The 22,983-nt window shown below is 40.0% G+C and overlaps 1 protein-coding gene across 1 annotated transcript in view; it reads left to right on the forward strand.

Annotated features, from left to right (window-relative positions):
• Positions 1–15,728, forward strand: part of Xpo1 (exportin 1) — a 51,805-nt gene extending 36,077 nt beyond the window's left edge. Inside the window, exons 11-25 of the mRNA XM_090336849.1 lie at positions 604–762; positions 1,840–2,037; positions 3,269–3,407; positions 3,583–3,764; positions 3,847–4,003; positions 4,079–4,242; positions 4,392–4,526; positions 6,157–6,340; positions 6,726–6,832; positions 8,382–8,576; positions 9,458–9,626; positions 11,237–11,371; positions 11,460–11,619; positions 12,210–12,306; positions 14,688–15,728. Coding sequence (XP_090192975.1) covers positions 604–762; positions 1,840–2,037; positions 3,269–3,407; positions 3,583–3,764; positions 3,847–4,003; positions 4,079–4,242; positions 4,392–4,526; positions 6,157–6,340; positions 6,726–6,832; positions 8,382–8,576; positions 9,458–9,626; positions 11,237–11,371; positions 11,460–11,619; positions 12,210–12,306; positions 14,688–14,834 — 2,328 coding nt within the window. The 3' untranslated portion in view covers positions 14,835–15,728. The remainder of the gene's footprint in view (positions 1–603; positions 763–1,839; positions 2,038–3,268; positions 3,408–3,582; positions 3,765–3,846; positions 4,004–4,078; positions 4,243–4,391; positions 4,527–6,156; positions 6,341–6,725; positions 6,833–8,381; positions 8,577–9,457; positions 9,627–11,236; positions 11,372–11,459; positions 11,620–12,209; positions 12,307–14,687) is intronic.
• The last annotated feature ends 7,255 nt before the right edge of the window (positions 15,729–22,983 follow it).

The raw sequence follows: 22,983 nt of genomic DNA on the forward strand, positions 1-22,983 counted from the left end.
TAACCTACCCACCACCACCCCCAAAAAAAAGAGGGAGGGGAGAAGAAAAAAATATCAAAATTCGGATTCTTTTTCTCTTTATAAACGTCCTTACATGCTTGTGTGAGATTTGCTTCCCTCAAACTTTGTTATCAGACATTACCTGTCTGATGTGAAAATAAAAAAAGTAAATCAGGTTTTAGTAAAGCAATTCAATGTAGCATATCTAATATTATTATGTACTGGTTTTGGGGGTGCTGGGAATGTGTCTTATTGGTAGAATGCTTGCCTAGCATGCATGAAGCTGTGGGTTTGATTCCTATGTACTACATAGAAAAAGCCGGAAGTGACCAAGACTGGCATTAAAGGTTGGGGGCGGGGGGGCTGGGAGTGTAGCCTAGTGGTAGTGTACTTGCCTAGTGTGCTCAAGGGATTACATACACAGAAAAGGCCAGCAATGGTGCTGTGGCTAAAGTGGCAGAGCACTAGCCTTGAGCAGAATTGTCTAAGGACAGTGCCTAGGCCCTGAGTTAAAGCCTCTGGGGGAGTCTTGTAATTTTAGAGTTGAGAATAACGTCTTTTAGGTTTAGATGGTAGGCACTAATAGTAATTTTAACTTTACAGATGCTTCCTTTAAATACTAATATTCGACTTGCATACTCAAATGGAAAAGATGATGAACAGAATTTTATTCAAAATCTCAGTTTATTTCTCTGCACTTTTCTGAAAGAACATGGTCAACTTATAGAGAAAAGACTCAATCTCAGGGAAACACTCATGGAGGTAATTTTGTAGATTCTTGATAGCCAAGACTTACTACATAATAAACATGCCTTTTTTCAAAGACGTATAAACCCTTCAAGATTTCTTCTTACCCTTTCTTGTGCATTATAAGCTATTGCCTGGTTTGTATTTTCTGTAAAGATAACACAACATTTACTATTAACATTAGATTCTTACTGAGCTTGGTGACAAACCTCTGTAAAAAGGAAGAATGCGAAGGAAGATAGAGATTTTAAGGTTCAACTTGGGGTACATAGTATGAGACATAGTCTTAAAATTAGGCCAGGTGCAGTGGCTCACGCCTATAATCCTAGCCACTGAGGATCGCTACCCAAAGCCAGACTAGGCACTAACGTCCATGAGACTCTTATCTCCACCTAATCACCAGAAAACCAGAAGTGGCTCTGTGACTTGAGGAGTAGGACAGTAACCTTGAGCTGAAGACCTCAGGGACAGTGACCATGCCCAGGGTTCGAGTCCACAATTGACAAAAAATAAAAATAAGATTTAATATATATTTAGCAATGTTCTATTAGTGGAACCTAGTTCCAAAGAATTTTCCTCAGGAAAACATTATGCCTGTGAAATTGTCTCATTCTGGTCTTAAGTTCCAACAAGACCTACATTTATTCTATCCCTATTTACTGGTTACATGTCATATAAATTAGAACACATATATTACTTTTATCTGTTGCTTCTTGAAATTAACATGTTTTCAAGATAACTGCTGTAACTTGTCTCCTTACGCAGTTGAATATTCCAGTGGGTGAACGTACAGATTTTGGTTGTTCATTTATTTCGTAGACATTTGGGTTATTTTACCCTTTTTTTAAAAATATGTTAAAAATATGTATTAAATGGTTGGTTCATGCCTGCCATGTATCAGAAAGCAAGGTGGGCCTAGTAGTGCACATGTGTGTTCCTAGTAAAGTAGCAGGAAGGTAGCTAATTTGAAATCGTCTTGAGCTACATATTTTAACACCCTATCTCAAAACCAAAACAAGAATAATGTGGCAAGAGGCAGCTTGAAATTGGTTAGTGTTAATAATTATTTAATGTCATTGATTGTACATGTAGGCCCTTCATTATATGTTGTTGGTATCTGAAGTGGAAGAAACTGAAATCTTTAAGATTTGTCTTGAATACTGGAACCACCTGGCAGCTGAACTCTATAGAGAGAGTCCATTTTCTACATCTGCTTCTCCATTACTGTCTGGAAGTCAGCATTTTGATGTTCCTCCCAGGAGGCAGCTGTATTTGCCCGTATTATCAAAGGTAAGAATAGGAAAGTGTCTGATTGTTCCTGTTGCTTACTTTAATTTTCAGCTAAATGAAAGTGCTTTCACTAATGTTCTTTGAACTAATAAACTACAGTAGGAGAGTCAGACAACTTTCTTAACAAATGTTGAATATGTACAGTAGTTTTAAAAGGTATGATCCCTATCCCAGCATCATTATCCTATTGACTCTCAGCCACCCTACTGAATCAGTTTGAGAACAAGACAAAGAAATAATCTGTAATAAGATTTAAAAACAAATCAGGATTGGGCTTGTAGTTTAGCCTAGTGGTAAAGTGAGTGCTTGCCTAGCATGCATGAAGACCCGGAATCGATTCCTCGGTACCACATACATAGAGAAAAGCCAGAAATGGTGCTGAGGCTCAAGTGGTAGCTTTAAGAAAAAGAACCCAAGGACAGTGCTCAGGCCCCGAATCCAAGCCTAGCACTGGCAAAAACAAAAAACAGAAGTGGTAGACCCCTAGCTCTGAGAAAACCCAAGGACAGTGCTCAGGATCTGAGTTCATGCCCCAGGACTGCCACCAAAACAAAACAAACAAAATCAGGGCTACAAAGTTACATTTCAATGTTTTTTGATAGTATAGCAGGGTGGCAGTGCTTATATTCTTAGATACTTAAGATGCTGAGATCTCAGGATTGAGGTTTGAAGACAATCTGGCTAGCAATTGCCATAGGTTTACACTTATAATTCTAGCTAGTCAGGAAGCTAATTTGAGAATGGCTTTGAAAGCCAGCCAAATCAGGCAAGTCCATCTGACTCTTAACACCAATTAACAAAAGAAAATCCAGAAGTGAAGCGGCACAACAAATCAAATGGCCAGAAGTAGAGGTGTGCCACACAGAGTAGAATACTAGTCTTGAATGAAAAATGTAAGCCAAGAGCATGAGTCTGGGAGTTGAAACATCAGTACACAGACTTTTTTTTTTTTTTTTTTTTGGCCAGTCCTGGGGCCTGAACTCAGGGCCTGAGCTGAGTACCACAGCACCACCTCCAGCTTTTCTATGTATGTGGTACCGAGGAATCGAACCCAGCTCTTTATGTATGCTAGGCAAGCACTCTACCTCTAGGCCAAACTGCCAGCCCACCCCCCAGACAATTTTTTTAATGGTTTATTCTTGTGATAATGGTTTTAATTTAGTATGGTAATTGTATAAGTGTATGCCTTAAGTGTCTTCTAACAAATTTTCCTTGATTTATTTGTGAATAGGTTCGTTTATTGATGGTTAGTCGAATGGCTAAACCAGAAGAAGTACTGGTTGTAGAAAACGATCAGGGAGAAGTAGTGAGAGAATTCATGAAAGATACAGATTCCATAAATTTGTATAAGAATATGAGAGAGACATTAGGTAAGTTAGTTAATTTAACCTTCACATTTCTGCGTATAAATGGAAATATTTTTAGGAAAAGTGATATATTTTTCTTATAGTAGCAATGTTTATTAATACACTGTTACCTTCTGTTAAAAAGTTTTTGACTCACTTTTGTTCTTGGTAATATTTGGGACCTTTCCTTTTTTTTTAGTTTACCTTACTCATCTGGATTATGTAGATACAGAAAGAATAATGACTGAGAAACTTCACAATCAGGTGAATGGTACAGAGTGGTCTTGGAAGAATTTGAATACGTTATGTTGGGCAATAGGCTCCATTAGTGGAGCAATGCATGAAGAGGATGAAAAACGGTTTCTTGTTACTGTTATAAAGGTATGTGACAAATACATATGAACTATCTTTAGGTAAATTTTTTTTTTAATGATCCAAAGCTTAAATTTGTTTCCTTTTACAGGATCTGTTAGGATTATGTGAACAGAAAAGAGGCAAAGATAATAAAGCAATTATTGCATCAAATATCATGTACATAGTAGGTCAATATCCAAGATTTTTAAGAGCTCACTGGAAGTTTTTGAAGACAGTAGTTAACAAGCTGTTTGAATTCATGCATGGTAAATTTCTTTTTATTTATTTTTTACTTTCATTAAATTCTATAGAGCAAAATACATAATTTTTTGTTTTGTTAGAGACCCATGATGGAGTCCAGGACATGGCTTGTGATACTTTCATCAAAATAGCTCAAAAATGCCGCAGGCATTTCGTTCAGGTTCAGGTTGGAGAAGTGATGCCGTTTATTGATGAGATTTTAAACAACATTAACACTATAATTTGTGATCTTCAGCCTCAGCAGGTATGTGATACGTATACTAGCAGTGAGAACTCTTGATAATCCAGAGCCAACAACTTACATATGTTTAATAGGCTCATAGCGTGCATCAGTTTTAGTGTTTTAAGATGTATATGTATGTGAAAGTTAAAATGCATATCTTTTAAAAATAGGTTCATACATTTTATGAAGCTGTGGGATACATGATTGGCGCACAGACAGACCAAACAGTCCAAGAGCATTTGATTGAAAAATACATGCTACTCCCGAATCAAGTGTGGGATAGTATAATCCAGCAGGCAACCAAAGTAAGTTTTATTACTGTTTTTTGTTTTGTTTAATTTCTAAAGCGGTTGAATAGTAGTAATGATTTTAATATTTTGAGTTTGTATGTGTTAATTAGGACTTTTTGAGCTTCAAAGTACTTTTAAGGTCCTGGATTTTGAACGGATTTTTGTTGTTGTTTGTTTTGGAAGTCCTGGGGCTTTAACTCTGGGCTTGAGCATTGTCACTGTCCTTGGGCTTTCTACAAGGCTAGCATTCTACCACTTGAACCACAGCACCACATACAGATATTTCTGTATATGTGGTACTGAACCCAGGACCTCGTGCATGCTAGACCAGCACTCTATAACTAGGCAACGCTCACGGCCCCTGGTTTTAGTTTTGGTTGGTCAGGTCTTAAATTGTGGGTAAGAGTGCTGTCCCTGAGCTCTTTATTCTCTTGGAGTCACAATGCCACTTCTGGTTTTCTGATGGTTAATTGAAGTTAAATGTCTCACCACAATCTACAGATCTCAGTCTCAGTAGCAAGGATTACAGGTGTGAGCCACCAGTTTTGTTCTTGCTATGTGTGCACTATGTTCTTGAGCATGCTTCACCTTCCTAACCCCCTTGGAATTATTTGTTGTTGTTTTGGGGGGGGTTGTTTTTTTTTTTCCCCCTCTGTCAGTCGTGGGACTTGAACTCTGGAACCTTGGTGTTGTCCCTGAGCTCTTCAGCTCAAGGCTACTGCTGTACTTCTTGTGCCACAGCAACACATTCAATTTTCTGGTGGTTAATTGGAGATGAGTCTCACAGATTTTCATGTCATGGTGCGTGGCTGGCTTTGAACCACGATCCCAGATCTCAGGCTCTTGAATAGCAACAGTTATAGGCATGAGCCACTAGAGCCACTAGATCCACCGCCACCCCCTTTTTTTTTCTTTAATTTTGTAATTAGTAAAAGGGTTACATGATATTTGCCAGATAGAAGGTGCATTAATTCACATACATTGATACCCTTTCACATGTCTTGGTACCTATTACCCCCTACCCCCCCCCACCACCTTTTTTTTTTTTCTTTACATAATAACTGGGCATTGGCCCTGAGCTGCTGCTGCTCAAGGTTTGCACTCTACTTGAGGCACAGCACCACTTCTGGCTTGGTCTGTTATGTGGTATTGAGGAACTGAACCCAGGTTGGTCCCCTTCCCCACCCCGCCCCACCCTCCCACAGGCCTTGAATTGAGGGCCTGGATAATGCTCTTGAACTTTTTGCTCAAGGCTAGTGCTCTGCCACTTGAGTCATAGCACCATTTGACTTTTTGTGTGTGCTAGGTGAACACTAGGCCAACTAGGCAACCTCATGTGTGCTTTTATATGTGATTGCGTAATTAAAACATTGGTGCTTTTGTTGTCTATTTTGATCTTAAAATGATAGTAAATCATTCTATTCTTAACATACATCATTTAGTTATATTTATGTTGGGATCTGTACTTGCAAAGCTCATGCTCTAATGAGTTACAGTCCAACCCCAAAGGTGGATTTGGTACTTGTTTTATCATTTAAGATTCAAAGTAAGATAGTGATTTAGGGTAAACGAGGCATTGCTTTTATGTTAATAATTACATGGCTAATTCTCTTGGAATACATGGGATTTTTTTTTTCTCCCGCAGAATGTGGACATACTGAAAGATCCAGAAACAGTCAAGCAACTTGGTAGCATATTAAAAACAAATGTGAGAGCTTGCAAAGCTGTTGGACATCCCTTTGTAATTCAGCTTGGAAGAATTTATTTAGATATGCTTAATGTATATAAGTGCCTCAGTGAAAATATTTCTGCAGCTATCCAAGCTAATGGTAGGTGACTCTGAATTCTTTGAAAATGATAGAATTCTATATACCACCTTTTCTGTCCTCACTGTCATAATTTCACTGCTCTTAAACATTTAAAGCAAACTGTGTTTACCAAGTGCCAGATCAAGTCAACCTTGAAACAACTGCAGTTTTATTTTCTTTAAAGATTAATTTTGGAATGGGAAGAAAGGAGTAAAACTCAACTCTTAATAGAGTGATTACCTATGATAAATAGAATCTGTGTGATTCATCTATGCTTAGCCTCTCATCCATTAATCTAAACTTATTTTTTCTGATAAATTCTATAAAAAACTAGTTATTCTTCAGTATGCCTAAGAACAATAGTTTTATATTTATGATTAAGCTAGATTCTACTCAATTGTTTCAGGTGAAATGGTGACAAAGCAACCATTGATAAGAAGTATGCGAACTGTAAAAAGGGAAACATTAAAGTTAATATCTGGTTGGGTGAGTCGATCCAATGATCCACAGATGGTAAGTGAAATAATGATCTACTTTTTTCTCTTTCTTAATAATGCTGTCTACAGAATATGAAGTTGCAGATTTCAACACGATTGTATTACCTTCATGTTGAAATACTAATACTCCATTTCAAAAAATATTTGTTACCCACTCTGGTGGGTAATCAGAGCACAAGGTATCTTTTTTTGGCTAATACCAGTATGAGTGCTTGAATTCTGGAATGTTGAGGTACTCTACCATTTGACCCACACCTCCACTTCCAGCTTTTTGCTGGTTGATCTGAGTTAAGAGTTGGGTTTTGCCTACTTAGATCTTGAAGATGGGCATAAGTAGAGTTGTGGATTATATGGCTTGAGCTAAGAAATAGCTCAGGGACACCACCCAGATCCTGAGTTTAAGCTTCACAAGGACTAGCCAAGAGAAAACATTTATTTATTTATTTTCCCCCAGTCCTGGGTCTTGAACTCAGGTCCTGGGCACTGTCCTCTGCCACTTGTGTCACAGTGCCACCTACAGCCTTTTTTTTTTTTTTTTTTTTTTTTGCCAGTCCTGGGCTTGAGCTCAGGGCTTGACCATTGTCCTTGGACTTTCTCAAGGCTAGAGCTCTACCACTTGAGCCTCAGCACCACTTCCGGCTTTTTTTTATGTATGTGGTACCGAGGAATCGAACCCGGGTCTTCATGCATGCTAGGCAAGCACTTTAACCACTAGGCCAAACTCCCGGCCCCCCCTACAGCCTTTTCTGAGTATGTGGTACTGAGGAATTAAACTCAGAGCTTTCTGCATGCTAAGTGAGCACTCTACCTACCACTAGGCTTTGATCCTGGTCCACCTTTTTTTATTATTATTTTTTCCAATCTGATAGTCAAACTCCACGGCTTCCCTCTACCCCCCTCCCCCCTCCCCATCCTAGGGCTTGAACCCAGGGCCTGGGCACTGTCTTTGGACACTTCTTGCTCAAGGCTAGCGCTCTGCCACTTGAGCCACAGTATGATTTCTGGCTTTTCTGAATATATTGTGCCAAGGAATGGAACCCAAGGCTTTGTTCGTGCTGGGCAAGCACTCTATCACTAGGCTATGCTCCAAGCTTCCCCCTTAGTGGCTTCTTGAAGGTTCTAGGCACATACTCACTTTGACATGATTTTTAAGTGTATCTTGTAGTGAATTTTTTTTTTTTTTGCACTGGTCCTGGGGTTTGAACTCAGAGCCTATGCACTGTCTTTCACCTTTTTCAAGGCTTGAGTCAGAGCAACACTTTTGGCTTTTCTATGTATGTGGTACTGTGGAATCAAACCAGGATCTTTGTCCATGCTCTGCAAGCAGAGCTTGCAAGCAGAGTTACACTCCAGGACTGACATCATTATTTATGCTTACTAAACTATTTACCATGGGGTGGGGTGGGGGGGCACAAAAGAAAAAACAATCAGGCATACCTTATAAAACCATGTTTTTCCATTTACAAATGGTCACCAACCTAAATCTTAGCAGTGTAGCATGCCCTAGTTATTTCTGACACTACTACAATATGGTTAGATCTTAAAAACATTTTATTTTTAAACAGGTAGCTGAAAATTTTGTTCCTCCTCTGTTGGATGCAGTTCTCATTGATTACCAGAGAAATGTCCCAGCTGCTAGAGAACCAGAAGTGCTTAGTACTATGGCCATTATTGTCAACAAGTTAGGGGGACATATAACAGCTGAAATACCTCAGATATTTGATGCTGTTTTCGAATGCACATTGAATATGATAAATAAGGTATGTGATTTACATAATGGGAAATTTTGGGTATAACTTGTACACTTTTTTTTTTTTTTTTTTTTTTTTTTGCCAGTCCCGGTGCTTGAACTCAGGGCCCGAGTATTGTCCTTGGGTTTTTCAAGGCTAGTACTCTATTACTTGAATCACAGCACCACTTTGACTTTTTCTATGTATGTGGTACCAAGGATTTGAACCTGGGTCTTCATGCATGCTAGGCAAGCATTCTACCACTCGGTCAAATTCCCAGCCCCAGTTGTGGGGTTTTCTTTTGGTTGAGTCTTGGTTTTTTATCAAAAGAACCATATTTCCATTTTAATTGGGTTTAACTGGAGAAAAGAGTCCTTTGAATTTGTCTGCTTTGTCTCCCTTGAAACTGAGCTCTTGTCTCAGCTTCCTAGAATTACAGGTGTGAGCCACCCATAGCTAGCTTTTTTTGTTTTTTCTATTTGGTCATTCATGTGTAATACATACATGTAATTCTTTGTGGGTTTTTGTTTTTTCAGTGGTGGGGCTTTGAATTCTGGGCTTGGGCACTGTCTCTGAGCTCTTCATTCAAGGCTAGGGCTCTACCTCTGAGTCGCAGCGCCACTTCTGGTTTTCTGGTGGTAGTTAGAGAGAAGAATCTATCTTATGGACTTCGTGCCCGGGCTGGCTTTGAACCATGATTCTCCGATCTCAGCCTCCTAAGTAGTTAGGATTACAGGCATTAGCCACCAATACCTGGCTTATATGGTATTTCATCTTAAAGTTTCTTTGAGTTTACCATTGGAATGATTTGTGGGATTTGTTTATAAATGTTTATACTGAACTAAAACTTTTTCTTCCTTCCCATTTAGCAGAGTAAGCCATTTAAATATTTTGTTATCATTTATTTTTAGGATTTTGAAGAATATCCTGAACACAGAACAAACTTTTTTTTACTACTTCAGGCTGTCAACTCTCACTGTTTCCCAGCATTCTTAGCTATTCCACCTGCACAGTTTAAACTTGTTTTGGATTCCATTATCTGGGCCTTCAAACATACTATGAGGAATGTTGCTGATACAGGTAAATGTATAGAATTAGGTGTACTTTCATTTGGTAGCCTACTCAAAAAATATGCAGTAGGTCTATCTAGTGGTTCACTCTGGGGTTGTAGTTATTTGGGGCCAACCAACCTGGGTACTAATATTTTAATGAAAAACCCTCAGAAAGGTTACTTTTAAAATTCTGCATTCTGAATATAATGGTGAAATCTCGCTTGCTTTAGCTACAATGCATCCCTTTTGCCTAATCTGTTTATGTACTATAGTGTGTGTGTGTGTGTGTGTGTGTGTGTGTATGTGTTAACTAAAATTGTCCTTAAACTGAGTGTGGTGGCTCAGGCCTGTAATCCTAGCTACTCAGGATGCTGAGATCTGATGATCATGGTTCAAAGCCAGCCAGGACACTAAAAAAACATGAGAGTCTTATCTCTAATTAACCAGAAAACCAGTAGTGCAGCTGTGGCTCAAGAGGGTATAGCCAAGCTGAAGAGCTCAGGGACAGTGCCCAGGCCCAGAGTTCAAGCCCCATGACTGACAAAATAATAAGAAATCAAATTAAATATAATTCATCTTGGTCAGTATTGTCCCTTTCATCATTCTCTCTCCCATTCCTCCCAAATCAAACCCTCTTTAGTTACCTGTCTTTTACTTTCTTGGGTAGATATCAATATCAAATCAGCATTCAGTATTGATTATGTCAACTGTTGTTAGTCATTACTTCCTCTTATAAACTTTTATCATAGATATGCATGGAGATAGATATGGTATGGATAGGGGTCACTGTTATCTTCAGTTTTAGGATCTCACTAGAAGCTTTGAAACGTATGGCTCCATAATAGGAAGGGGGAGACTACTATAGGTATCCACAAGAATAGTTGTACACTTGTAAATTGATATCATTTCATTTATAATGGTTTGCTTTAGTTTTTGTTTTTTTTTTCCCCTTTTGCTTTTGCTTTTGCTTCTTTGGCCATTGTGGGAATTGAACTTTAGGCCTGGGCATTGTCCCTGATCTCTTCATCTCAAGGCTAGCACTCTACCACTTGAGCTACACCATCACTTCCTTGTACTGGTTTTGTTTGTATGAATTACATATTTAGATGTCTAAAAGTAATTCACTCAAGTGTTTGAAAAGGTCCCTAGGCAAAACAGAAGGGCCTGTGAATTTTTTGTTGTTGTTGGGTGATGTATAAAGGGGTTATAGTTACATTCATCAGGTAGTGGGTATATTACTTCTTGAACATTGTTGCCCCTTCCCATGTTTTTTTCCCAATTTCCCTTCCCCAACCTCCTCCTAGTTTTTTTTGTTGTTGTTGTTTTGTTTTTTTTAATGGTCCAGATCAGGACTCAAACTCAGTTACTGCCACTTTTCTCCACTGGCCATCCCTATACCAACTGAGACATGTGTCCAACTCCAAGAAAGATATGGGTGGACATCACTTAAGTTCCATATCCTCAAATGATTATTCCTCTCCTCCTCCCACCCCCCCATGTCTAATCAAGGGATATATATAAAGGAGCGTCTTAGAACAACAGGTTATTTGAGGAAGCATTGAAAATAGGTGTAAATAATTCAATAGAAAAGTCTGTTTTACAAGCATACATTTATATTCGCCCTATATATTTTTTTAGGCTTACAGATACTTTATACACTCTTACAAAATGTTGCACAAGAAGAAGCTGCAGCTCAGAGTTTCTATCAGACTTATTTTTGTGACATTCTTCAGCATATCTTTTCTGTTGTAACAGACACCTCACATACTGCTGGTAAGAATTTAAAACCATTGTAATGTCAAGTGTCCTAAATTTTTAAATTGCATCTTGGTGTTACTAATTTTCTTCTCCTCCTCAACAGGTTTAACAATGCATGCGTCGATTCTTGCATATATGTTTAATTTGGTTGAAGAAGGAAAAATAAGTACGCCGTTAAATCCTGGAAATCCAGTTAACAACCAAATGTTTATTCAGGAATATGTGGCTAATCTTCTTAAATCTGCATTCCCGCATCTACAAGAGTAAATAATCTTTAAATGCATTGTTTAAAATTGAAAAATGACTACTTGGGCTGGGAATTTGATCTAGTGCCTGCCTAGCATTCATAAAAGACTCGGGTTTGATTCCTCAGTACCACATACATAGAAAAAGTCAGAAATAGCTGGGCGCAGTGTCTCATGTCTGTATTCCTAGTCACTCAGGAGGCTGAGATCTAAGGATTGGGGTTCAAAGCCATTCTGGGCACTAAAGTCCTTGAGACTCTTATTCCAGTTAATCACTAGAAAACCAGAAGTGGCACTATGCCTCATGGGGTAGGGTAGTACTGTTGTCTGGAAGAGCTCAGGAGCTCAGGGACAATATCCAGGCCTAGAGTTCGACACCCACGACTGACTAAAAAAAAAAAAAAAAGAAGAAAACAAGCCAGACCTAGTGCTATGGTTCAAGTGGTAGAGCTCTAGCCTTGAGGAAAAGCCCAAGGACCGGGGAAGGAGGGTGGTATTGAAACTACTTGGGTGTTCTGGGATTAAAACTTTTAAAATAAAAAAAAACTTTTAAAATAACTCAATGTAGAATTTTTAAAGATGATTAATCTTTGTGTTTTGATTTGCAGTGCTCAAGTAAAACTCTTTGTGACTGGGCTTTTCAGCTTAAATCAAGATATTCCTGCTTTCAAGGAACATCTGAGGGATTTCTTAGTACAAATAAAGGTATCTATTTTCTTGCCATAGTCAGAACTAGTCATTTGAGCTGTATGACTGGCAGTTCACACCTATAACTCAGAAGGTTGAGGTCTGAAGATTGTGATTTGAAGCCAGCAGAGGCAGGAAAAGACTTATATCCAGTAAACTATTCAGAGAACCTTACGAATGGCACTGTGGTAGAGCATGCTGTGTTTGAGTAAAAAGAAGCATAACAGTACTCAGACCCTGAGAACTGGTACATAAACACAAAAAAAGAAAATTAGTTATTTGATTGACAGTATAAATTGGTTCATTGAAAAATCATGAAGAGTGGTGCCGGGAGTCTGGCCTACTGGTAAGAGTGCTTGCTAATAATAATAGGACCGGGAGTTTAGCCTGGTGGTAAAGTGATGCCTAGCATGCAGAAAGACCCTGGTTCAGTTCCTTGGTACCACATATATAGGGGGGGGGAAAAAGCCAGAAGTGGTGCTGAGGCTCAAGTGGTAGAAGTCCAGCCTTGAGAAAGTCCAAGGACAGTGCTCAAGCCCAGAACTCGCTAAATAAATAAATAATAACTAATAGAGTGCTAGAGATCAAAGTATCTTAACACCCATTAATGAAGACTTAATATGTAAAATTAAATTACAACAAGAAAATAGGATGAGGCTATAATAGGATGAGGCTATGAAGAGGATGATGTTTTGAAGACTTATATTTGTGCTTTGCTTTTTATTTGCTTGCTTTGTTTGGGCATTGCTAGATTATAAATCAGGACCTTGCACACCCCTCCCTGGAAACTTGTTAATAATGTAATTGTGTTTAGATTATTTAATTGTAAATTGTAGTACGATTGAAATTGACAGGCTTAAATTTTCTGATAATTATTTTGAACAAGAGTACTCAGCTATAGAATTATGTCCCTAATTTGATGCTTTGTAGCCCAGACTTACCTTGAACTTGAGGTCTCAGGAGTTTATCTGACTGGCAATTAAGATTTAGAGCTTGGTACGGTGGCTCATCCAGGAGGCTGAGATCTGAGAATCTTGGTTCAAAGCCAGACCTACCACTAAAGAAAAAAGACTTAATTAGGGCTACTCGTGAAAGTCCCTACTTTTACTGATGTCATGTTTCATTCAGACATTTGGGGAGAATCCTAAGAGGTTGCTCTTAACATCCCCTCTCAAAGATTTAGAAGAGAGGAGCAATCAGGTTGACCTCAGCTGTGTAGATTCTCCTGCCACATCAACCAAGTTTCCAACCCCTTGTGCTCTAGTTATTATTGTTCAGTCATGTTCTCCCCTGAATCAGCCTAATGACAATCCAATTTATACCTTCCACATAACTGGTATGACAGGCACATGACACAATACTCAGATTTTATTGGTTGAAATAAGATCTCAACTTTTTTTGTTGTTTTTTTATTGTTGGGGTTTTAATTGTACATAGGGTTTGCAATTCATTTATCAGGTAATGTGTATATTATTTCCCCTCTTTTTGGGGGGGGGGTGGGGAGTCCATCGTAGGGCTTGAACTCTGGGCCTGGACAGTGCCCCTGAGCTTTTCAGCTCAAGGATACCACCCTACTACCCCTTGAGCCACAGTTCCATTTTTGGTTTTCTAGTGGTTAATTTAAGAGTCTCATGGACTGTAGTGCCTGGGCTGGCTTTGAACCGTGATCCTCAGATCTCAGCCTCCTATCTAGGATTATAGGCCTGATCCCACCTCTCTCAGCTTCCTCAATAGCTCTTTTATATGTGTGTGCAGGGGCTTGAAGGTCGGGGCCATGTGATCTTGCTTGGGTTTTTTACTCAAAGCTGTTGCTTTGCCACATGAGCCACACCTCCACTTATAGAAGTCAGTAACTTTTTTTTTTTTTTTTTTTTTTTTTTTTGCCAGCCCTGGGCTTGAGCTCAGAGCCTGAGCAGTGTACTTGGACTTTCTCAAGGCTAGAGCTCTACCACTTGAGCCTCAGCACCACTCCCAGCTTTTTTGTATGTATGTGGTACCAAGGAATTGGACCCAGGTCTTTGTGCATGCTAAGCAAAGCACTTTAACCACTAGGCCAAACTCCTGGCCCAAGGCTTAATACCTTTTAAGAGGATTATACTTCCAATCAGTTTCACCCTAAATAATATTCTCAGGTTTATCTGTCTTATTTTCATAATTAGACATAATCAATTTGGACAATATCCAGTGTTCCTCTCACATTTCACCACTTGTCTGATAGAATCATGTTTCTTGATATTGTTGGATATGAGGAATGTTTAATATGTGTGATCACACCATGCTTAACTCCCCCACCCCAAATTTGGTGCAATAATTTAAATGCTGGTTTAGGGACAGTTGGTTTAGTAATTATTTTTTTAATCCACAAAGGCCTTTGACATTTGAACTATATATTTTCATAGGAGTTTGCAGGTGAAGACACATCTGATCTGTTTTTGGAAGAAAGAGAAACAGCCCTTCGACAAGCTCAAGAAGAAAAACATAAACTTCAAATGTCTGTCCCTGGCATACTTAATCCACATGAAATTCCAGAAGAAATGTGTGATTAAAATCTGAAGTCATGCTGGGTATTTTTTCTCTGCAACACGTGTTTGCAGAAGAAAATAGCATCTGGATATTTGTCGACCAAAATGATGCCAATTTGTAAATTAAAATGTCACCTAGTGGCCCTTTTTCTTATGTGTTTTTTGTATAAGATTTTCTGTGAAATATCCTTCCATTGTTTAAGCTTTTGTTTTGGTCATCTTTAGTTTGCATGAAGTTGGAAAAAAATTAAGGCATTTTTTAAACTTTTACTTCATGCCCATTTTGTGGCAGGGCTGGGGGGAGGAGGCAAATTCAATTTGAGCATATACTTGTAAATTCTAATGCAAAATTACACAGTTTTTCTTGGAAACAATACCAGTTTTAATTAGGGAGTATTTTCTCTAGCCTGATTTTCAGTCTAGAAGAAAAAGCAATGAGTAAAACAAATAAAAGGATTACAGTGCTGCATTGTCTAAAGTTCGCACCTCTTAGACTGGATCGTCTGTCTAGAGTACATGTATTACAAGTCTGTACGACAAGTTTGCAGCAAGATCATGTGCATATCATCCCATTGTAAAGCGACTTCAAAAATACGGGAACATGGTTAGTTATTTTTACAGAGTTCTTTTTGTTTTTGTGTGTGTGTGCTGTCGCTTGTCGACAACAGCTTTTTGTTTTCCTCAATGAGGAGTGTTGCTCATTTGTGAGCCTTCATTAACTCAAAGTGAAATGGTTAAAAATATTTATCCTGTTAGAATAGGCTGCATCTTTTTAACAACTCATTAAAAAAAAAGAAAAAACAAAATAAAACTCTGGCTTTTGAGATGACTTATACTAATTTACATTGTTTACCAAGCTGTAGTGCTTTAAGAACACTACTTAAAAAGCAAAATAAACTTGGTTTACATTTATTTTCCCTTATTGGCTCAGAATTATTCTGTATTGATTAGAGATTAAATTTAACCATGAAAATTTTTGGGGGGGGGGGCGGAGGGGAATGCCAGTCCTTGTCCTTGAACTCAGTGCCCGGGTGCTGTCCCTGAGCTTGTTTTGTTAAGGCTAGCACTCTACTATGTGAGTCACAGCGCTACTTCTAGCCTTTTCTGAGTAGTTAGTGAAGGTAAAGAGAGTCTCATGAAGTGTCTTGCTGGGACTGGCTTCAAACCATAATCCTTAGATGTCAGCTTCCTGAGTAGCTAGAATTACAGGTATGAGCCACCAGTACCTGACGTACAAGTAAATTTTTTAGCAATATGCTCCTGAGAAAATTCTACTCCTGGAGGTGGGTGTGTCATGTCTACCCTATGTACACAAGGCCCTAGATTTGGCCTTTCCTTGCTAAGCAACTTCAGGATTTAGAATTCAGTTGAAGACTTTTTTTTTTTTTTTTTTTTTTTTAGCAACATAAACAGCAATATAAATGATCACAGGCTAAGGTGAATGCATAGCTAATAAACTACATCTTGTTCAATTCTGATTAGAGTCTGTAACAAGCTACAGAGTAGTTTAGAACATTGATAAAGGTATATGGAATTGCTGCAGGTGTTGATAATTCTCAAAACTCTTAAGCATAACATTCAACACTAGTATTGTGCAGTCAGCCCAAAGGGAAAAGTCTGTGAAATAGCCAAAAGCAGAGCTGGGGCTCAGGCTCAGTCCTGTAATCCTAGCTACTTAGGAGACACAGATCTGAGCATCATGGTTCCAAGCCAGCCCAGGCAGAAAATTACATAATATCTGCTATGGGGGGCTGGGAGTGTGACCTATTGGTAGAGTGTTTGCCTAGAGTGCACAACTACCTGGGTTCAGTTCCTCCATACTACATACATAGAAAAAGCTGGAAGTGGTGCTGAGCTCGAGTGGTAGAGCTTTAGCCTTGAGAAAGTTTATTGACAGCACTCAGGCATGGCCCCATGGCTCAAAGTGGTAGAGCACAAAAGCTCAAGAGGTCTTGTGCATTTCCTGAGTTCAAGTCCCAATAGTGGCACAAAACAAAAACAGCTGGAGTCTCAAGTGATGTATTGCTAGCCAAGAGTTCTTTTGCCACCTAAAATTACAATAATGCATAAGCACATACTTAAACTTCAAAGGTGGGGGAAGGAAGCAAGAGAAGATGCAACAGAATCAAACTGAAAAGGCTCATTGATAGCCAGGTTCTTAGTGCCATGATTATTAGTCAGTAGCCCCTTAACAGTGGGTTTTCTTTTGAACTAGGAGTCCATATATGCTGTGCCAGTCTTCTGCCAAGTGTACTAAATCTAGCTCAATGTATTGATGCCTACAAGTCAACATTTATTCTTGGAAGTTAGATTAGCTTACTTTGAAACAGAAATATGTGACAGCTACAGAATAACCAGTGCTAAACGTCTGATGTGAGCGGAAGTTGACCACACTGAGGTTCCATTTCCTTAAAACAATTTTTCTACTACTGGAGCTTGAACACAGTCTGTATCTGTGTATCTTAGGTTTTTCTTTCAAGTCTAGTGATCAGGCACTTGAGCCGCAGCTCATTGGACATGAATCTCATAGACTTCTTGCTCAAGCATGCAAAGACTAGTCTCCAAAAAAATCTTCTTTTGAAATATCGCATAAAATTGACACACAGGACTAAGTATTAACCACTTTTATGTCCTTTATTAAATCAAGGAACGAGGACCGGGAGTTTGTCCTAGTGGTTGAATGCTTGCCTAGCAAATGGTAGATCTCTATCCTTGAGAAAGCCCAAGGACAGTGCTCAGGCCCTGAGCTCAAGCCCATTACTGGCTTTTAAAGTTACAACTGGTAATTCATGACTAATCTTTTCAGGAGGCTTAGATCGGAGGATTATGGTCTAAAGCCAGCCTTGGCAGGAAAGTCAGTAAGACCCACGAATAAACCGTTAAAGTAGAGCTGTGTTGGTTCAAGTGATAGCATTAGCCTTGAGCACAGAAGTTCAGGCATAATGGCCAGGGTCTGTGTTTAAACCCTAGGAGCAGCGCACACACACACATACTAAGCCATGTGTTGGCTGTGTATGTCTGCATGCCTGCGTGCATACATGCACCCATGCTGGGTGCTGGAACTTGATTTGTCATGAGTGCTAGATTGGTCTGGCTCTGTACTTAGATCCTCACCTGTGAGCCAGCCTCCTAAGTACCTAGGACACTAGGCTTGAGCCATGTGCACCTGGCTATATTGGATATATATATGGCTTAGGCACTCTCCCTGAGCTCTTCAGCTCAAAGCTACCACCCTACCCTTGAGCCATGACCCCACTTGCCATTTTCTAGTGGTTAATTGGAACTGTGGTCCTCAGATCTCAACCTCCTGAGTAGCTAGGATTACAGGCGTGAGCCAACGCGTCCAGCGGTTGAGGTTAATTTTTTTAAAATACCTACCTAGCAAACAAAGTCCTGAATTCCAACATGACTACCTCCTCCCATCCCAGGAAAAAAACAGCAATTTACGGATGTAGTCCACTGACACACTACATGACTAGTATGTGCCAATGCACAAGATCAAGGTTCCATAAGCAATAAACCAAGCATGGTGGCATACTACTGTCATCTCAACATTCAGAAAGGTGAAGAATTGAGAGTTCTAGGCCAATGTGAGCTACATAGACAAAATTACAATTTTAGAGCTGGGCAAAGTGGCTCAAATAGCTACTCGGGAGGATATGATCCTGTCATTCTAACTATGGTGGGAAACAAAAGATAGGAAGATCAAGGCCAAACGAAATAAAACCCCATCTCAAAAGGGCTGGACATATGGCTCAGTGATAAAGTGCCTGTCTAGCAAGTGTGAAGCCCTGAATTCAAACCCCAATGCTTCCAAAATAAAAAAGCAGTACGTTAGATAACAATTCCAATGTCACTATTACCATCTTTGCTAAAGGTTATTTTTCCCTCATTAGCAATTTGATATCTTTTCATTTTTTTAATTTTTTATTTTACTATGATTAAATTTAGTGGTTTTCAAAAGTAGTTCTATTATTAAGGTACTGCATAGGGGTGTTACAATTCCGTAAGTCATGTAGTAATTTATTTTTTTTTGCCAGTCCTGGGCTTGAGCTCAGGGCCTGAGCACTACCCTTGGATTTTCTCAAGGCTAGAATTCTACCACTTGAGCCTCAGCACCACTTCTGCACTTCTGGCTTTTTCTGTGTATGTGGTACTGAGGAATGGAACCCGGGTCTTCGTGTGTGCTAGGCAAGCACTCTACCACTAGGCCAAACTCCCAGCCCATAATTTTTTTTTTAATTCATCACCTACGGGGCTTGAACTCAGCCTTAGAGTTGTCTCTGAGGTCTTCAGCTCAAGAGTAATGCTCAACCACTTGAGTCACAGCACCATTCCGGTTTTCTGGTAATTGGAGATAAAGTCTCATGGACTTTTGTGCCCAGGTTGGTTTTGAACCCCAATCATCAGATCTCAGCCTCCTGAGTAGCTAGGATTACAGATATGAGCCACTTGGCACCCAGCTAATATTTATTTATTTGGTCACTTGTGGTGGGGCTTAAGCTCAGCCTACTTGTCCTTGAGCTCTTTTGCTCAAGGCCAGAGCCACTTCTGAGTCACAGCTCACTTCTAGTTTTGGAGTGGTTAAGTCTCCAGGGAATTTTTCTGCCTGAGTTGGCTTTGAACCAAAATACTCAGCTCTTATAGCTAGGATTACAGACATGAACCACTGGTGCCCAACTAAGAATACATTATTACCCCTTCCTTAACTTTTTATTTTGGCCAGTCATGGGGCTTGATCTCAGGGCCTGAGCACTGTCCTTGGGCTTCCTCAAGGCTAGAGCTCTACCACTTGAGCCACAGCACCACTTCCAGCTTTTTTTCTATGTATGTGGTACCAAGGAATCAAACCCCGGCCTTTGTGCATGCTAGGCAAGCACTCTACCACTAGGCCAAACACCCCCTCCCCCTTTACCTTGCTATTGTTTCCCTTCCAATCACTGCACACAAGTTGCATAGCTCACTTTTTATATAGTGTATACTAAGTACCATACTTAATTGTTCATCTTCCATTTCTGTGCCCCCTTTACTGACCCCCCTCCAAAAAAAAAAAACCAACAATAATTACAAAACTTGTTTCCATTGCCTGGAATTTGTTTAAATGTAATTTTACTTTTATGAATGTGTTGTACAGAGGGATTAACATTTTGTAAGTCAGGTAATGAGTATATTGTTTTTGGACAGTAACATCTCTACGTCTCTTCTTTCTTTTTTTTTCTTTTTTTTTTTGCCAGTCCTGTGCTTGAGCACAGGGCCTGAGCACTGTCCTTGGACTTTCTCAAGGCTAGAGCTCTACCACTTGAGCCTCAGCACCACTTCCGGCTTTTTTCTATGTATGTGGTACCGAGGAATCGAACCCGGGTCTTCATGCATGCTAGGCAAGCACTTTAACCACTAGGCCAAACTCCCAGCCCCTACATCTCTTCTTTCACTTGCCCCTAATTTCCCCCAATTGTCTCTGTGTACAAGTTGCATAGTTCATTTTCTTTTCTTTTCTTTTTTTTTGTGGGTCATGGAGCTTGAACTCAGCCTGAGCGCTGTCCTGAGCTCTTCAGCTCAAGGCTACCACCCTACCTCTGAGCCACAACCTCATTCCTCATTTCTACTTGGAGTTGAGTCTCACATTCTTTACTGGCTTTGAACCACAGTCCTCAGATCTCAGCCTCTTGAGTGGCTAGGATTACAGGTGTTAGCCACTGCACCCCGCTGCATAGTTCACTTTCTATGTACTGTCTCATAACTGCATTTTCTCAGCTTTTCTCAGTTTTTGCATCCCCTCTTGTCCCCCTCAAGACAAAACCTTAAAGCAAGAATAAACACTACCACCACTAAGGAGCAAAAAAGGATCTGCTGTCAGCCCATCGAGGTGTCTCACACCTGTAATCCTAGCTACTCAGGAGATGGATGGAGGTTCAAACCCATTCCGGGCACTAAAGACCTCGATACACTTCTCCAATTAACCACCAGAAAACGAAGTGGTAACAGTGAACTGAAGAGTTCAGGGACAGAGTCCAGGCCTCTGAGTTCAAGCCCCACAACCAACCAAAAAAAAGTTTCTTCTGGCCGGGAGTTTGGCTTAGTGGTTCAAGTGCTTGCCTAGCATGCATGAAGACCCGGGTTCGATTCCTCGGTACCACATACATAGAAAAAAGCCGGAAGTGGTGCTGAGGCTCAAGTGGTAGAGCTCTAGTCTTGAGAAAACCCAAGGCCAGTGCTCAGGCCCTGAGCTCAAGGCCCAGGACTGGCAAAAAAAAAAAAAAAAGTTTCTTCTGGGGGCCGGGAGTTTGGCCTAGTGGTTAAAGTGCTTGCCTAGCATGCATGAAGACCCGGGTTCGATTCCTCGGTACCACATACATAGAAAAAAGCCAGAAGTGGTGCTGAGGCTCAAGTGGTAGAGCTCTAGCCTTGAGAAAGTCCAAGGCCAGTGCTCAGGCCCTGAGCTCAAGCCCAGGACTGGCAAAAAAAAAAAAAAAAGTTTCTTCTGGGGCCAGGAGTTTGGCCTAGTGGTAGAGTGCTTGCCTAGCATGCACGAAGGATTCCTCGTTACCAAGTACATAGAAAAAAGCCGGAAGTGGTGGTGTGGCTCAAGTGGTAGAGCTGTGGCCTTGTGAAAGTCCATGGACAGTGCTCAGGCCCTGAGCTCAAGGCCCAGGACTGGCAAAAAAAAAAAAAAAAAAAAAAAAAAAGTTTCTACTTCCTACCCCATAACCCTAGCTACTCAGGAGGCTGAGATCTGAAGATCGTAGTTCAAAGCTAGTCCAGGCACAAAAGGACCTGAGAGTCTTATCTCCAATTAACCTCTAGAAAACGGAAAGTGGGGCTTGGCTCAAGGGTAGGGTGGTAGCCTTGAGTTGAAGCACCCAGGGACGGCACCCGGGCCCAGAGTTCAAGCCCCATGACCCACAAAAAAAGAAATAGAAAATATTTATACAAAATAAATAGTATGGGGGCTGGGAGTTCGGCCTAGTGGTATAGTGCTTGCCTTGCATGCACAAAGACCCGGGTTCAGTTCATCGGTACCACATACATGAAAAAAACAGGAAGTAGTGCTGTGACTCAAGTGGTAGAGCTCTATAGAGACTTGGGAAAATCGAAGGGTAGTGCACAGGCCCTGAGTTCAAGCCCCAGGACTAGCAAATAAATAAATACACAGTATTTTTCTCCATTTCTATTTCTATTTTTTTCCAGAGGTATGATGAGAAGTAATCAATAAAATGTTTTTAAGCACGTGCCATTCCTGGGACCTGAACTCAGGTCCTAGAACCTGAACTTCTAGTTTTTTGATAGTCTAATGTAGCTAAGTGTCTTATAGGCTTTTCTGCCTGGGCCAGCTTCAAACTGTGATACTCAGATCTCAGCTAAGATTACAGGAAGGAGCCACTGGTACTTGGCTTTGGATATAATTTTGTTGGAACAGTGGAATACAGATATGAGTTCAAGAACAAATAGAAATTTTAAAAAAAATGCCAGTCCTGGGCCTTGAGCTCAGGGCCTGAGCACTGTCCTTGGTCTTTCTCAAGGCCAGAGCTCTACCACTTGAGCCACAGCACCACTTCTGGCTTTTTTCTATGTATATAATACTGAGGAATCAAACCCAGGTCTTTGTGCATGCTAGGCAAACACTCTACTACTAGGCCAAACTCCCGGCCTCCAAATTAAAATTTTTGACAAAGAGCTGGTATATATTTTTGTTTTATTTTTGGTGATTTTATTATCATCAAAGGCTCCCTCAACACAAAATGGATGGATGAAGGACAGTCTCTTGGGAAAGAAAAAAAGTAATGATTATTTTGGAAACAAAGTATATTACACCATTGCAAACCTTCCCTTACAATGATAAACAGTATTTTAGATGTTCAGAGGCGTTCCACCCTTGGGTTCCTCCCTTAAGGGTATCCTCCTTTGGTCTGATTGTATTTTTTCTCATTGCTAGAGCCTTTCTGTCCTAGGCTACAAGTTTACCACTCAACTGTAGCTCAGCTTATTACTTCTTATTTTAAAAAGGCATTTTGTTGACTTAACATTGGACCAAGTGTCCAAGGTACAAAGTCATACCAAAACTGGACTTTAATCAAGAGTACATACAGCTTTTGTCCAGGAATGACACTGCAACAACATGTTTTATTGTTTTGCTTTTTTTTTCAAACTCTTATATTCTCATCTTTCATGTGTT

The sequence above is a fragment of the Megascapheus bottae genome, chromosome 7 (assembly GCF_031878675.1).
Source record: "Megascapheus bottae isolate mThoBot1 chromosome 7, mThoBot2.hap1, whole genome shotgun sequence".
Taxonomy (NCBI): Eukaryota; Metazoa; Chordata; class Mammalia; order Rodentia; family Geomyidae; genus Megascapheus; species Megascapheus bottae.